Source organism: Oncorhynchus mykiss, chromosome 14 (genome assembly GCF_057628025.1).
Source record: "Oncorhynchus mykiss isolate SJ-2025 chromosome 14, ASM5762802v1, whole genome shotgun sequence".
NCBI lineage: Eukaryota > Metazoa > Chordata > Actinopteri > Salmoniformes > Salmonidae > Oncorhynchus > Oncorhynchus mykiss.
In genome coordinates, this window is record NC_143035.1 from 2,310,372 (window position 1) to 2,325,333 (window position 14,962).

Consider the following 14,962-nt stretch of genomic DNA (forward strand, 5'->3'; position numbering starts at 1 on the left):
TAGAGATGGCTACAACTGAATTCTTTGGAACGTTTAGTTGTGCTGTGTGTAACTTTGGGGCAAAATGCCTTTTGGCCGCATTTCTGTCTATCGTTGGCTATCATGCATTTTTATGACCACATTGCTTTATGCAATCAGATAGTTAAAACACCAAGCCCACTCTTGCAGTGGTGCATTTGGTAACCATTCCCCTCTGTGCCCTGTAATGAATTTGGCAATTGGCCTGTCAAGCTGTGCCCTCACAAATATGTACAAATCCATCTGAATCTATTTGGAAGTTATTGTTATTGTCCTTTGTGTTATTCTATCAGACTTTGATTTATTGAGTTCATGACATGATTCTCATCTTAAATTTTGGATACGAAACAATTTTAAATAGTGTAATCTCAAACAATGTGCAGAAACATTTTTAAAAAAAATGGATATGAGTCCTTAATCTAGACAGAGTAAATATCATGTTCACTGACTGTGAGGATGCAAGCCAGCCTAGCACAGTCTGCATTTCACAAATTAATATTCCCCTTACTCCCCGCCATTACATTAATTTGGTTGTCTACCCAAACGCTAGGTATTTTGTTGTAGGTTTACCTCAGTAATTAGAACATTATTATCAAAGTAATGTCAAAGTCATTTAGTCTTTATGTCGTTTGGACATATGTGAATTTTATTCACCTTGCTTCTGTGTTTGTTTGATTAGGCCTATTTCAGCAATGGCAATTATTGCTCTCATGCAAGCGTTTGGTTTAATAGTTTACACGGTCAGCTAATGATTAGGATTTTAGTTTACTATAAGACCTATAGGTCATGAATAACTCACTTTAGAAATGTTAATTGCATGCTAATTCATTGTTTCCCACACATCCGAAGTGCACTTCCTGATCCTATAAGATTGGGTGCCTATTCCTATCCAGTAACAGCTGCGCAGAACGTAAGGTTGCCCTCACAAAAAAAATTATTGGTATTTTGGACACAGTAACTGCAGAATAACTGCACTCTAACTTCAGTTACACTGCAAAATGACTGCAGTAAAAAAACTGTTATTTTGGAAGCAGGTTTTGCAGCATACTGCAGTAATACTGCACTCGAATTACATTGCACTCTGACTGCAATGTTTTTTCATAAGGGTTTAAGAAAACGGGAAAAGCTGTCCTGGGTGGCAAGGCGAACAAATTTGGCTCAGGAGTTTAGTTTCTCCCTTTGATATTTTGAGAATGGAGGTCTACTGTATAAGAGCTCTGTATTATTTTGAATTGATTAATTGTATGGACATTTTGTTCTGTGCTGATTTTATTCTTGTGGATCAATCTGTACGCTATAAACCCAAGTCGACTTGACTTAACCCTAAAGACTTTTGTCCAGGTCCTTCCTGTAAACATAATGTCCTTTCGTAGGAAAGTCATTGATATTCATGAGTTATGTTGGGTGATTGGTTGAGCTTTCTTGGGTGTGTGAGGTCACACCGGTGGGGTTTTACCTTTCCACAAACTGTCTGTTGATTAATATAAGCAAGTTGACCCACGGAATAGGAAATCCACGATTTGTTGCCAAGTAATGGCTACTGGCTGGCCAGTGAGCTAGTTATCTACATTTCAGTAATTTAGCTAGCATCCCAAATGCAGTGGTCAGTGTATAAACTTACTATGAGTTGAACATATTTGTCTAAAAACAAATGTATTGCCAGTTATTGTTGCCCATGGTGTTATCATGCCTAACCATTAGCTCTTGAGTTTGGCTAACTGTTAGCTAGCTAGTTGACTACTGCCTGGCCAGTGTTAGCCAGCATGCTAGCTATCTACATGTCAGTCAGTAGCTATACTTCTAAATGCAGTGTTCACTGGATAAACTATCCATGAGTTGAACATATTTTGGTGAAAACGAACTAGTAGTCAGTTGTTGTTGTTGTCCATGGTTGAACCATATCTAACCAGCTGGCTTCTGATGCCTATGTAACATGTCTAGCTAACGTTAGCTAGCTAGTGTTGGTCGCTGACCTGTTTTATAAAAAAAATGGCTGAGGTGACTCAAACCCTTAAGTTAGCTAAACAAGCCCTCCTCGGCAACAATCTTATTGGGGTCCAGGAAAATGAGATATTTATTTTAATTTTAAGATAAATGTCATTGTTGGTGGTTACTACTGGTTTTAGGGTTGTCAAAGTGTGATCCAAGCGGAGAGAAATTGTCCGCCATTGTTTTGGTAACTGCTCGGAGGGATCTCATGCCCCCAATAAGGTTTAACCGACGGATAATAATTACATTGCCTCTGGGTATCTTATGAAAGGAAATGTTGCTTCCTGTAACACCCCTTGCCCATGAGACACATTAGTTAATCACTAGCCTATACTAACATCGGGTTTACGGATACAGTATTTTCAACCTAACATCCGTTTGCTCAGGCTCGTTCTATGCCTGCTACTTTAGGTTACTTTATCACAGTCACTATATAGAAAACACATTACTCTTTTGAATTGGGTGTGCATATGTGTGTGTGTTGAAGCCCTATTCAAACGGTAGAGGTGCGTATTCCCCCTAGTGGTGTGCAAAAAACAAGATTCCACTTACAATACTGAGCTTGGTTTCTAAATCATTCAAAATAATAATACAACTGAAGGTTGTATTGAAGATTCATTTTTCATATATTTTCTCATGCATTTTGTAGGGGAAATAAAATCTAATTAAATTGTAGTACACTACTTTTCTGAAGTTCCCATTAATGTCGTTAACTCTACAAAAAGGTGTTGTATTCCAATTGAATTTATATTACCCTGTGACAATGTTTATTATCATAACATTAGCATGGTGTTTATTATAAACTATCCTACTACTGCTGTTTTCATTAGTAGCCAAGGTACCAGTAATCCTAGCCTGAAAAATAATGCTATTTTTACAATTACTATGAGAAGAATGGAAAACTTTTCAAGTATGACTTTTGTCGATGCTAGTGACGTAGGGCTGAATTCCTTGAATGTGGGAGGACGTAGAGCAGAAATTCTAAGGCATAGATAGCCCTCTGCGGATGCGCAGGCAGAGAATGCTTCAGCCCGTTATTCCTCAGTATCCAGTCTCTCTCAGAGTTGGATCTCTCAGTGTTTTTATCGAGAAAGTGAAGGAAAACTCCAAGTGATATGCTACATACATTTAATTTTTTGTCAAGAACGAAATTGTACTTAATGACGAATGGAATTTCGTGGGATCAAGGCGAGCAGAGACTGTACAATCTCTGTCGCTGAGTGAGTATCTATCTCACTGTTTCTGATTGTGCTGCTACGGAAATGCTTGAAACTGCTGCATGAATGGTCGTGGGTATCACCGGGGATTGCGGTAGCCTACATTGCGAAGCTATCCCCTGACTAACAGACAATGTGCCCACTCAAGCCTGTCGCAGAACGTATCCGATGAATGATTCCTGGTTTAATTTGCCTGTTGGGTTGTAACGAAGATCAATGGAGAGACCTGCGCGTCCGTGCGCCCTGGTACCTTTTTTACACTAATGTTGTGTTAATTTGGGTTACATGTCCCTACTGAAATTCCCAACTCCAAGGCTCATACAACGTTGATGCTGGATAATTCAGCAACATTGTTGTAAAAATGCTGAACAGCGTTTTGTTGCTCAGCGTTTTAACTGTGACCAGTTTCGCATCGAAGACAGACAGCCGCAAAACATCGAAAGAAATTTGTAAGAACCGCTGCTCCTGTGAGGAAAAAGAGAATATATTGAGCATTAACTGCGAAAACAAAGGGTTTACAACGGTGAGTCTATTTCAGCCTCCACCGAACAAAATCTGCCAACTCTTTCTCAATGGAAACTTTCTTTCGAGACTTAATCCGAACGAGTTTATCAATTATGGTAATGTCACATCCCTTCACCTGGGAAACAACGGGTTACAGGAGATACAGACTGGAGCTTTTACTGGACTGAGGTTTTTAAAACGACTTCATCTCAACAACAATAACTTGGAGATAATCAAGGAAGTCACCTTTGCTGGTTTAGAGAGTTTGGAGTATTTACAGGCAGATTATAATTACATCAGCGCCATTGAAGCAGGTGCATTCGGCAAATTAAATAAACTGAAAGTGCTGATTCTCAACGACAACCTCATGCTGTCTCTTCCCAACAATGTATTTCGTTTCGTTATGTTAACGCATTTGGATCTAAGGGGGAACCGGCTTAAAATGTTGCCTTTTGCTGGTGTGCTGGAGCACATAGGCGGCATTATGGAGATCCAACTGGAGGAGAACCCGTGGAATTGCACCTGTGATCTGATACCCTTAAAAGCCTGGCTGGACACCATCTCGGTCTTTGTAGGGGACATCGTGTGCGAGACCCCCTTTAGACTGCATGGAAAGGACATTACACAATTGATTAGGCAAGATCTATGCCCCCGACGTAATGCTGGTGATTCGAATCACCGCGCAATGCAGCCCCCTTCTGATTCCCAATACGACGGCCCCTCTCCCACCCTACACCCCGGTGTCACTCCAACAAAAGCCCCACGGGCCTCTCGTCCCCCTAAAATGAGAAATCGCCCTACACAACGGGTAACGTCTGGTAAGGACAAACAAGTGCTGGGGCCTATAATGGTTTATCAGACTAGGTCCCCTGTTCCCATGACCTGCCCTAGTATATGCGTCTGTACCTCCCAGAACGCAGACACTGGATTAAATATCAACTGCCAGGAGAGGAAATTGCATAATATAACAGACCTTACCCCTACACCCTCCTATCCAAAGAAATTGCATTTAACAGGGAATTACTTACATACCATATATAGAACAGACCTAACCGAATACAGTACACTCGAGCTCCTCCATTTAGGAAATAATAGGATAGCTGTTATTCAGGACGGGGCCTTTGACAACCTGGCTAATCTACGGAGACTTTACCTCAATGGCAATTACATTGAAAGTCTATCCCAATCATTATTCGTAGGGCTGCAGAGCCTTCAATATTTATACCTGGAGTACAATGTCATCAAGGACATTTTACCACAGACGTTTAACTCATTACAGAATCTGCAGCTGCTGTTCCTAAACAACAATCTACTAAGATCCCTTCCCGACAATATATTTTGGGGGACTATGCTAACAAGACTGAACCTGAGGAACAATCACTTCTCCCACCTGCCGGTGCGCGGTGTGCTCGACCAGCTCTCCGCATTCATTCAGATCGATCTGCAGGAGAACCCATGGGATTGCACATGCGACATCGTCGCCCTTAAAAACTGGATGGAGCTGTCCAGCACCAGTGTAGTGGTAAATGAAATCACATGTGATTCGCCCTCCAAACACGCAGGGCGGCTGCTCAGATCTCTGCGTAATGACGCAATTTGTCCCGAGCCTAACGAGGTCACAGTAGGCCTAACCAAGGCCCCCACGGTCAGTCCCAGCACCGACTCCACTCCCCCGCTTGCCATCACGTCAACAGAAGAGCAGATACCCGAGATGCACGCGGAGGTGCCCCTGTCTGTTCTCATACTGGGACTGCTCGTGGTGTTCATTCTGTCGGTCTGCTTCGGGGCTGGTCTTTTTGTATTCGTCCTCAAACGACGCAAAGGAATTGATAGCGTCCCCGCCAGTGCCAATCATTTAGATATAAACTCTTTCCACGTACAGTATGGTTCATATAGCTCAGAGCCCACTGCAGACAAAACAGAGACACATGTGTATAACTACATCCCTCCCCCCGCTAGCCAGATGTGTCAGAACCCTATCTACATGCAGAAAGATAGCGAGCAGGTGGCGTACTATAGGAATCTAAAAGAGCTAACTTTCAGCACCATGGACCCGAAAAAGTCGGAGTTGCCCCCAAGCCCATATACCATAAGCACAGTGGAACTCAATGAGAAACAATCTTGTGGCAATCGACAGCCGGAGCTGCTTTATCAAAACATTGCAGAGAGAGTTAAGGAGCTTCCGACTGCTGGCGATCAGAATTACAGTTTCTGCACTTTACCGAAAAGACAATTCATTCCTCCATTTGAAACTACTAGACGACACAAACAGGACAGGTTGAATAAAACTGTTCTCTATGGGACTCCACGAAAGTATTATGCTGAACAATCAAAAAATGAACACCCTTTGCTGCCTGGGAAGCTAAAAACAGAACCAGACTACCTCGAAGTTCTGGAAAAACATACTGCAATGAGTCAGTTGTAAGATATGGCCCTACTTACTATCATCACACGTATTACATCGGTATGTATCTATGTATTCCACAAATTGACGAGTCCAACTCAAACAAAGCAACCTAAGCCTTTTTATCTTTTTTTATTTTCCAGCTGTATTGAGTCAACGTAGCCCTTTATGCAGACAGTTATATTATATTACTGGAGGTTTAACATATTTATTATACTTTAAATATAAAGACTGTAGCAGGTACCGCAAGAACTATGTATAATACGGCTGTGTGCATTTTATATAATATATTTTATTTTCTCTGTGGAAACAAATATCATTTTTAGATGAATAATTGAGAAATTACATTCCTGTATATAATAATGAGTGTCAAACACATGTAAAGGTTCTGTCCACATGACGATCCATTTATTCCAGAAGTGCCTTTGCACTCCGAGTATTTTATCTTTGCTTTCTGCAAATGGAAATTTGCTGTATTTTAAGAATCTTTATGTACAATTTAATTATTTGTCCATTACATTAAACATAATTGAAGAGGGTATGTATGGTAAATAATGTTTTGAATATCTAAGTGTCTTTCAAGATGTACAGTTTAGCGAATTGCATAAGATTGTATGCTATAGATGAGCAATACAAGTGCCAGAAGAGCAATTCCATTTTCACCGAAGCACTTTGTCAAGTCTGAATTTGAGGTGAGCATTATTAAGATTATAACTGTCTGTCTTTGTGTTTGTGTGTGTGCTCCCATGTGATGAGGGGTTGGGTGCTTTGGGGGCGGTAACATCTCTCTCTTTGATGGAATCCATAGACCAATGTGTATTGATGAGGAATTTGATGAGTACTTTTGGCACGAATGACGAATTTATCGACCAAGGGCCCTCACAGGAATACCATTAATTTCACACTTATTATTTTCTACCCAACAGTTAGAGAGAAGCAGTGTCCACTAAAAGTGTAGATTATTTATCTCAATATTCTGATTTAAGGGTGATAAAAACTACAGCTCTCCAGGAGCTTACTTGAAAGGCACAAATTATGATTAGTTCTCAAAGCTCCTCATACACAACATGTCTTGTTTCTAATGGTTTTAAGGAGACAAGTTTATATTCTGCCCTTCAGGTGACATTTGCTTTGAGGTCTGCTGTAGACCTATACCTTCTTCAAGCCCAGATTGTTCTGCTGTTTTTTTTCTCTCACTCTGTTTCCTGGCTGCTTCAAGTAGCTACTATTGTGTCACTGTCAATGTTGCAGATATTTTTCAGCTTGTGCATTTTCAATGGATTCTACAGTGTGGGGACTTTTCACTTGATTTGTTGGATTTCACATTGACTTTGTAAAGAGTGCACAGTGTTGTTGTTGTTGTTTTTTATCACAGGTTGTTAATCACATTGGTCAAATAGATTAATGAAATAAGTGTATAAGTGTCTACTGAGAACCAACACAAATTGGGAATTGAAGTTAGCAATAACTGGCCTTCTGATTTGATTGAATCCTGGATTTTATGCTTAAACATTTTCAATACAGAACACTGACCATGAAAAAGTTAATTATGTGAGTCTTATCTTATAATACTGACATTCTGCTTGTGGGTAAGTGAGCTTGTGCTTGTGGGTAACTAGCAGAGGCCATTGAGTTGGTATGAGTGAGACTGAGTGAGAGTTCTGTTCATTCCTTCTGAGTGATTTTTTTTGCCTGGGCACAATGGGCCTCTGTGTTGCTGTTTACTGGTGCTGTGGAGAATGAGGGGTTGGACATGTCTTGCACACCAATGAGGCAGCTAGCTCCCACAGTCCCCACCATACTCCTCCTCTCCTCATATCAAATGGGACTGGGAGGAGGAGAGATGGCAATGGAATGCAATAGCTTTACAACAGAAGCTATCAATCACTCTGATCAGTTCACACTGGAAAATAGGATAAAATATTATAAATTGCTTCACAATTTGAGGTTGAGTGACTAATATGTTTGGAACATTTGAGTGGTTTTGTCACAAAGGATTTCCTTCAATCCATGGATCCTATAAAGGAAACAGTTGTTAGATATCTTTATTGATCAACAGATTGTAATTGATTCACTCTCCCTCTCATTTAATTCTAACAATATGGTTCCTGTTGTAGACAGGAATGTAAACCTTGACCTTGCTATATTAAGGCACTAGCGGTGAACTAGAGTGAATCAATGAAGACTGCTTTCAGATGCTTGCTGCTAGGGGCCTCAATCCCAGACCTCTTCAGAAATACTCTCGGCGAAGTTCATGTTTATTCAAAGGTCGGACTGTCTTTTTTCCCTCTTTGATTTGTGATGAGGCCCAACGAGAGTTGCCTATGCTTGTTGTGTATGATACTGAATCTCTTTGACATGGTGGAGACTACGAGACCTGTGGGAAGCATGGAAGGTCTATGTTCCTCCTTCCCAGTGTCCCCGGGATTGGCCGGAGTCACAACCAATTCACTCTCAAAGTAATGAAGTGACATTTTGAAACCAACAGTCAGGGTCTGTGACATATTTAATTAACCTTAATTTTATTTTATAACCTTTACATATTACTATTTCATATTTTGGATCAATATAGATGCATTGTTCCACATGAACTATCAGATGGTATAGTTTATCTAAGAAATGTTCAGATAAATGCTAGGCTCCTATATGGTAAACAGTGCTACAGGAATATTTGTTATTGATTAAATCAAAGTAACCAAGTAAACATCTCAAAGTACAGTTAATTGAAATAATCAGCCATATGCTGAAATATGAGCCATGTTCACAATATATTCAGCTTAATTACAGTCATTTCAAGTGTTCAGTAGAGTCAATATTTCCCGCTGACATGGTTGTGCAAATTATGGGGATATATTATGCGTTCTAGTCTTTGTTTCAGAGATGAGGTTTGTCTTAGAGAGAGAGTGAGAGAGCGAGAGAGAGAGAGACTGTCTTCGTTCCTTCCACAGTCCTTTGACGAATATTGCACCAGTTTCATGGCTGCTTAATCATTTAGACATTAATGATGGGCCATGTTAAATGTTGACAGAATTCCTTGAACAACTGTCGCAGGATAAACAACCTTGTAGTCTCTGCACAATGTACAGTCTGCTGCCTAACAGTACAAATGTGTGCCCTGTTTTTGATCTATGAACACCGACGTGGCAATGGTTTAAAACACAGCCGCAACCTCTCTGTTAAACACACCGCATGAACAGTGAAGGCTGTTGGACTCACAGCCATGACGAAGATCAATGGGTTGCTTTCCCCCATTTTTCTGTATGGTTGAGGGATAATCCTAGTGCACACAGCAGCCGGCCCACGGCTGTGTTTTAAAGGAATGGTGACAGACTGCAGACTTCTCCAAAGGTTAACTCAAGCCAAATCTGACCTTGTGTCCACTTTCTCTGGAACACAACACATTGATCTTATTAGAAAAAAAAGAAGAGCAATTGAAGTGAAACTCCATCCAAGTGAATATGATAAATGAGAAGGGCCAAATCTACACTAGCTAGCATTCACTTTTGTGTTGTTCTTTCATATGAGATTACATGTAGTACAGAGTTCAGAGGAACTGTGGAGGGGTAATGAGGAGATCTGAATTGTTCTCTGGTGAATTTATGAATGTGTTATTTCAGTGGAGATTGTTCCATGCACGTGTGAGTGAGAAACAACAAAATATTGGAAACTATCTTGAACCACCCTTCCACTGCTCAGCCCCATATTATGCTGAGTTTTCAATGACCTCGGTTTAAAACACTTTTCCACATGAGACAATATTAATAAGCCTTTCCTGTTCAATTGCCTGCCATAAAATGTTATCACTGCAGTCATTATTTGGCACTTGAAGTGTGAAGCGGCTACACAGTAAGCCAATGTCCCAGGGAAGACTTTATTGGTTTGTGTAACAAGGCATGGCAAGTGGCTCCTCTAGAATCAAATCAGCTCCTTCTCCCACTGGTTAGCAGTCCTACCATATAACCCTCACACAATGTAGCATTCATGTCTACCATGGCCCCAGACATTTTTCCAGGAAGTGCATAGAGGCCTTTCTCCCAGCAACATGGAAAAGTCTATTTTTTACCCCCAAGAATGCAATGGAAATCAATAACTCAGTTGTGAGACCAATATAACTCTAATGGCTCTGTAAATGGAGCATATTATATAGAATATGCAACATGAATGGAAAAGGCATCTGATTTGTTAACTTCATACCTCGACCATACCTATATTTCGAACATATTTTTTAAATTCATAGACTTGTATTGTTTCGTATTCACATCTAGTACATGACGCAACCTGACTTTTGTTATGCAATACTGTATATTGATATCAATCCATATTTCTGGTAAATTACTAATAAAATGGTGAATTAATAATATAGCCCGGGTGTTTATAACAGATGTGATAGCAGTGCCTTTGGGAACTCACAGGGAGGTCTGGCAGCTCCTCATCAGTGGCTTAAAATAACAATTCTAATAATATTGAGCACAATCTGACACCCCAAACAAATGTTGACACATTATTCACACCGACTAACATACATGGAAACGTGATGCTGAAGTACTGAAAAAAACTACCTTTGAACCCATAGAAAGTGCTATTGCCTGCAGGAAATTCTTGCAATCCCAATTTTTGGAAGTACATAAGTCCTTTCAACTGCAGCTGGATCTTCAAGGCTACTGCATTTTCACATTGCAAATTGAAACAGCTGGTGCTCATTCAAGGATTCCTGCAATCAAATAATTCCTCCTGTGCTGAGTATAGAAAAATAATCAGAAAATGTGCCATACGATGGGATTGTTAACAGCAAAAATATTTATATTGACATACAGTAGAAAGAAGGAGAAGCTTGCAGGATAAATTATTGAAATATCAACCATAGTACAGAGGTTAACGATTTTCTTAAACTTTTTTCTCCGTCAGTCAGACTTTTGACAAGATGGGCACCACACTTACGAAAATCTATTATTGGTTCTCTCTTTTCATTAAAACATGTAATAGAAATAAAGATAGAACTCAGTCATCCAAATTCAACTAATATATTATTGTACTATTTCATTTCATTGAGGGTTTGACTAATCATGAAGGGCTTACACATTAACATGCAAATATTAATATGTGCTCTAGATCTGTGTGTTACTGACTCTGCCTATACAAGGGAAACAGCACAGGAGGCCCCATGGTAGTCTGGGAATGTTAATAAGACGGTTCTCTCGAGGCAGCTGCATAGTCACGCATGATGGTTCAGGTATCCAGATGATCAATAGCAAGCCCAGACTGTGTGTGTGTGTGTGTGTGTGTGGGGGGGGGGGTGCATCCATGTCAAACTGTCAGTGGAATGCAGCTGACCACTGATGCCCCTGAGGATGGATTTACACCACATTACACCTCCCATCCCTTCAAACCCTTGCTCAACGACAATGGAGGGCCCAAAGGAGGTCTCTCTATGGCCACCATCAAGGCTATGGCCATCCATCTATTTAGAGTGACTCATATGAAGACAAGACTGTCTGTTTGACTTAATATTAACCCATCTGTTGCCAATTCCCTCCAATTGTCAAATGGCAGGAGGGCTAGTTGCACTCTGTTGCTCAAGTGAAGAACAACACACAGCAAATCTATGTATTTGAGTTACAGGCTTTGTAAATGGAGTCTACAGAGTGTACAAAACATTAAGGACACATGCTCTTTCCATGACATAGACTGGATCCAGGTGAAAGCTATGATCCCTTATTGATTTCAATTGCTAAATCAGTGTAGATGAATTGGAGGAGAAAGGTTAAAGAATGATTTTTAAGCCTTGAGACAATTGAGACTTGGATTGTGTACATGTGCCGTTCAAATGCTTAATGGGCAAGACAAACTATTTAAGTGCCTTTGAACGAGGTATGGTAGTAGGTGCCAGGCGCACCGGTTTGTGTCAAGAGCTGCAGTGTGGCTTGGTTTTTCATGCACAACAGTTTCCCGTGTGTATTAGGAATGGTCCACCACCCAAAGGACATCCAGCTAACTTGACAACTGTGGGAATCATTGGAGTCAAATGATCCTTCCCTGTGGAACGCATTCGATTCCTTGTAGAGTCCATGCCCCGACAAATTGAGTCTGTCTGGAGGCAATATCAGGAAGGTGTTCTTAATGTTTTGTACATCCAGTGTAGATTACAGTTCCATTGACCACTATGCAGATGCAATTTGGACTGAAAGAGAAAAAGCTTATCTTTTAACATAGCATGTGTACCATCTAAAACACATTTAATTTAAAGGTCACATCCATATGTATTGTTGGATTTGTGACTAGTGAAGAAGCAAAGTCTGGTGAATTATGAGGTTAGATCCCCTACTGAATGCCAGTGAAATATTGCCCTACAAGCTCACTTCCTTCTACATCCAAGTCTGAGAATGATAAGCGATAGCACAGGTCCATCCATCTGCGATTACAGCAGAATCTAAAACCGTTAACTTCCTTCTGGGTTGAGGCAATTTGTCAGGGAAGTGCAGTGCAGTCAAAAATGTGATTTTCCTTTGTTGTATATATATATATATACAGTGGGGCAAATTGTGCAAGTTCTCCCACTGAAAAAGATGAGAGAGGCCTGTAATTTTCATCATAGGCACACTTCAACTATGACAGACAAAATGAGAAAAACTTTTGTTATTGACCAAATACTTATTTTCCACCATAATTTGCAAATAAATTCATAAAAAATCCTACAATGTGATTTTCTGGATTTTTTTTTCTAATTTTGTCTGTCGTAGTTGAAGTGTACATATGATGAAAATGACAGTCCTCTCTCATCTTTTTAAGTGGGAGAACTTGCACAATTGGTCCTGATTAAAAACCTTTTTGCCCCACTGTATATCTGTCTATGGGAGATGGGCAGGGACTCTGCTCTCCTAGCTTCAGGGGGATGGACTCTCCTTTCTAGGGAGTTTTTCCTAGCCACCGTGCTTCTTCACCTGCATTGCTTGCTGTTTGGGGTTTTAGGCTGGGTTTCTGTACAGCACTTTGAGATATCAGCTGATGTACGAAGGGCTATATAAAATAAATTTGATTGATTGATGGTGGTTCCACCATTGGGATGCCAGGACAGAGAAGAACTTGGACTATATTGAGCAGGAGCTGCACTCCCGTAGGGTTGGGTTGTAGGTTATGAGCATAGCCAGAAGGTAGGGAGGGGCAGTTCCTCATGCTGTTCCGTAGGTAACACCATGGTCTTGTAGTGGATGCGAGCTTCGACTGGAAGCCAGTGGAGTGTGCGGAGGTGACAGAAATAACTTGGGAAAGTTGAAAACTAGGCAGGCTGCAGTGTTCTGGATAAGATGCAGGGGTTTGATGGCACAAGCGGGGAGCCCAGCCAACAGCGAGTTGCAGTAGTCCAGACGGGACAGGACAAGTGCCTGGATTAGGACATGTGCCACTTCCTGTGTGAGATAGGGTCGTACTCCACGGATGTTGTAGAGCATTAACCTGCAGGACACTGCCGAGTTGTAAACCATGATGGAGAGGTCTTTGAGTGAGCAGGCTTTCCCTGGGAGGGAGAGCAGTCCTGTCTTGTCGAGGTTGAGGTAGTGGGCCGATATCCAAGTTCAGATATCTGCCAGGCACGCAGAGATGCATGTTGCCACCTGGGTGTCAGAATGGGGGAAGGAGAAAAGTAGGTGAGTGTCATCTGCATGGAAATGATAGGAGAGACCATGTGAGGATATGACGGGCCAAGTGACTTGGTGTAGAGAGAGAAGATGGCCTAGAACCGAGCTCTAGGGGACACCAGAAGTGAGAGTACATAGTGCAGACACAGATCCTCTCCACGTCACGTGGTTGGAGCGGCCTGCCAGGTAGGATGCAATCCAAGAGTGTGCAGAGCCTGAGATGCCCAGCCCTGAAAGGGTGTAGAGGATCTGAGGGTTCACGGTGTCAAAGGCAGCAGATAGATCTAGGAGGATGAGAACAGAGAGAGTCAGCTTGGCTGTGCGGAGAGCCTCTGACACAGAGAAGGGCTGTCTTGGTTGAGTGACCCATCTCGAAGCCTGACTGTATAGGGTCAAGAAGATTGTTCTGAGAGAGATAACGAGAGGGTTGAGACAGCACGCTCAAGTGTTTGATGAAAGAAGAGGGATAAAGGTTTATAGCTTGACGTCAGATGAGTCAAGTGTTGGGAACTTGAGGAGAAAAGCAACTCGGGCCATTTTGAAGTCATAGGGGATGCAGCCAATGGTCAGAGAAGAGTTGATGAGGGAAGTGAGGAATGGGAGAAGGTCTCCAGAGATGGTCTGGTGGAGGGGATAGGGTCGAGCGGGCAGATTGTTGGGCGGCCAGACCTCACGAGTCACAGGATGGCACGTGGAGAGAGAGGGGAGAAAGGTCAAGGCATAGGATAGCCCTGTGTCAGTGAGACCAGTGGAATTAGTAGCAGATGTTGCCAACCTTTTTTTCAAAGTGGTTAACAAAGTTGTCCACAGAGAGGGAGGGAGTTGCAATTTAGAGGGGTAGAAAGTGACTTTAGCAGTGGATACAGATGAAGAGAAGGTAGAGGGAGGGTGTGAAAGGATGATAGTTCCTGCAGAAGTTTAGTTTTCCTCCATTTTTGCTCAGCTGCCCACAGCCCTGTTCTGTAAGCTCGCAATGAGAGTAGTGGGAGAGCGAGAGAGCGAAGATTGCTAATTCACATGACCATCTGGGTAGTGGCTGAGTGGTTAGGGTTGGAGGAAAGGTAAACAGAAAAGGAAGCAAAGTAGTTAGTGACCTGGAGGGGGGTTGCAGTGAGATTAGTAGTTGAGCAGCCACTGGTAAAGATGAAGTCAAGCATATTGCCTGCCTTGTGAGTTGGAGTGGATTGGGAAAGGGTGAA

At 41.6% G+C, this 14,962-nt stretch overlaps 1 protein-coding gene and 1 long non-coding RNA gene across 2 annotated transcripts in view; one reads left to right on the plus strand and one right to left on the minus strand.

Annotated features, from left to right (window-relative positions):
- LOC149978235 (uncharacterized) overlaps positions 1 to 14,962 on the minus strand; it is a 1,155,107-nt gene that overhangs the window by 475,165 nt on the left and 664,980 nt on the right. The window lies entirely within an intron of this gene.
- LOC110488544 (SLIT and NTRK-like protein 2) lies at positions 2,996 to 7,674 on the plus strand. Its single transcript, XM_021560777.3, has one exon. The coding sequence runs from the start codon at positions 3,586 to 3,588 to the stop codon at positions 6,151 to 6,153; it is 2,568 nt and encodes an 855-aa protein (XP_021416452.2). The 5' UTR covers positions 2,996 to 3,585; the 3' UTR covers positions 6,154 to 7,674.

Coding starts and splice junctions, on each gene's coding strand:
- LOC110488544 (XM_021560777.3), top strand. CDS start 3,586: ATGCTGAACAGCGTTTTGTTGCTCAGCGTTTTAACTGTGACCAGTTTC.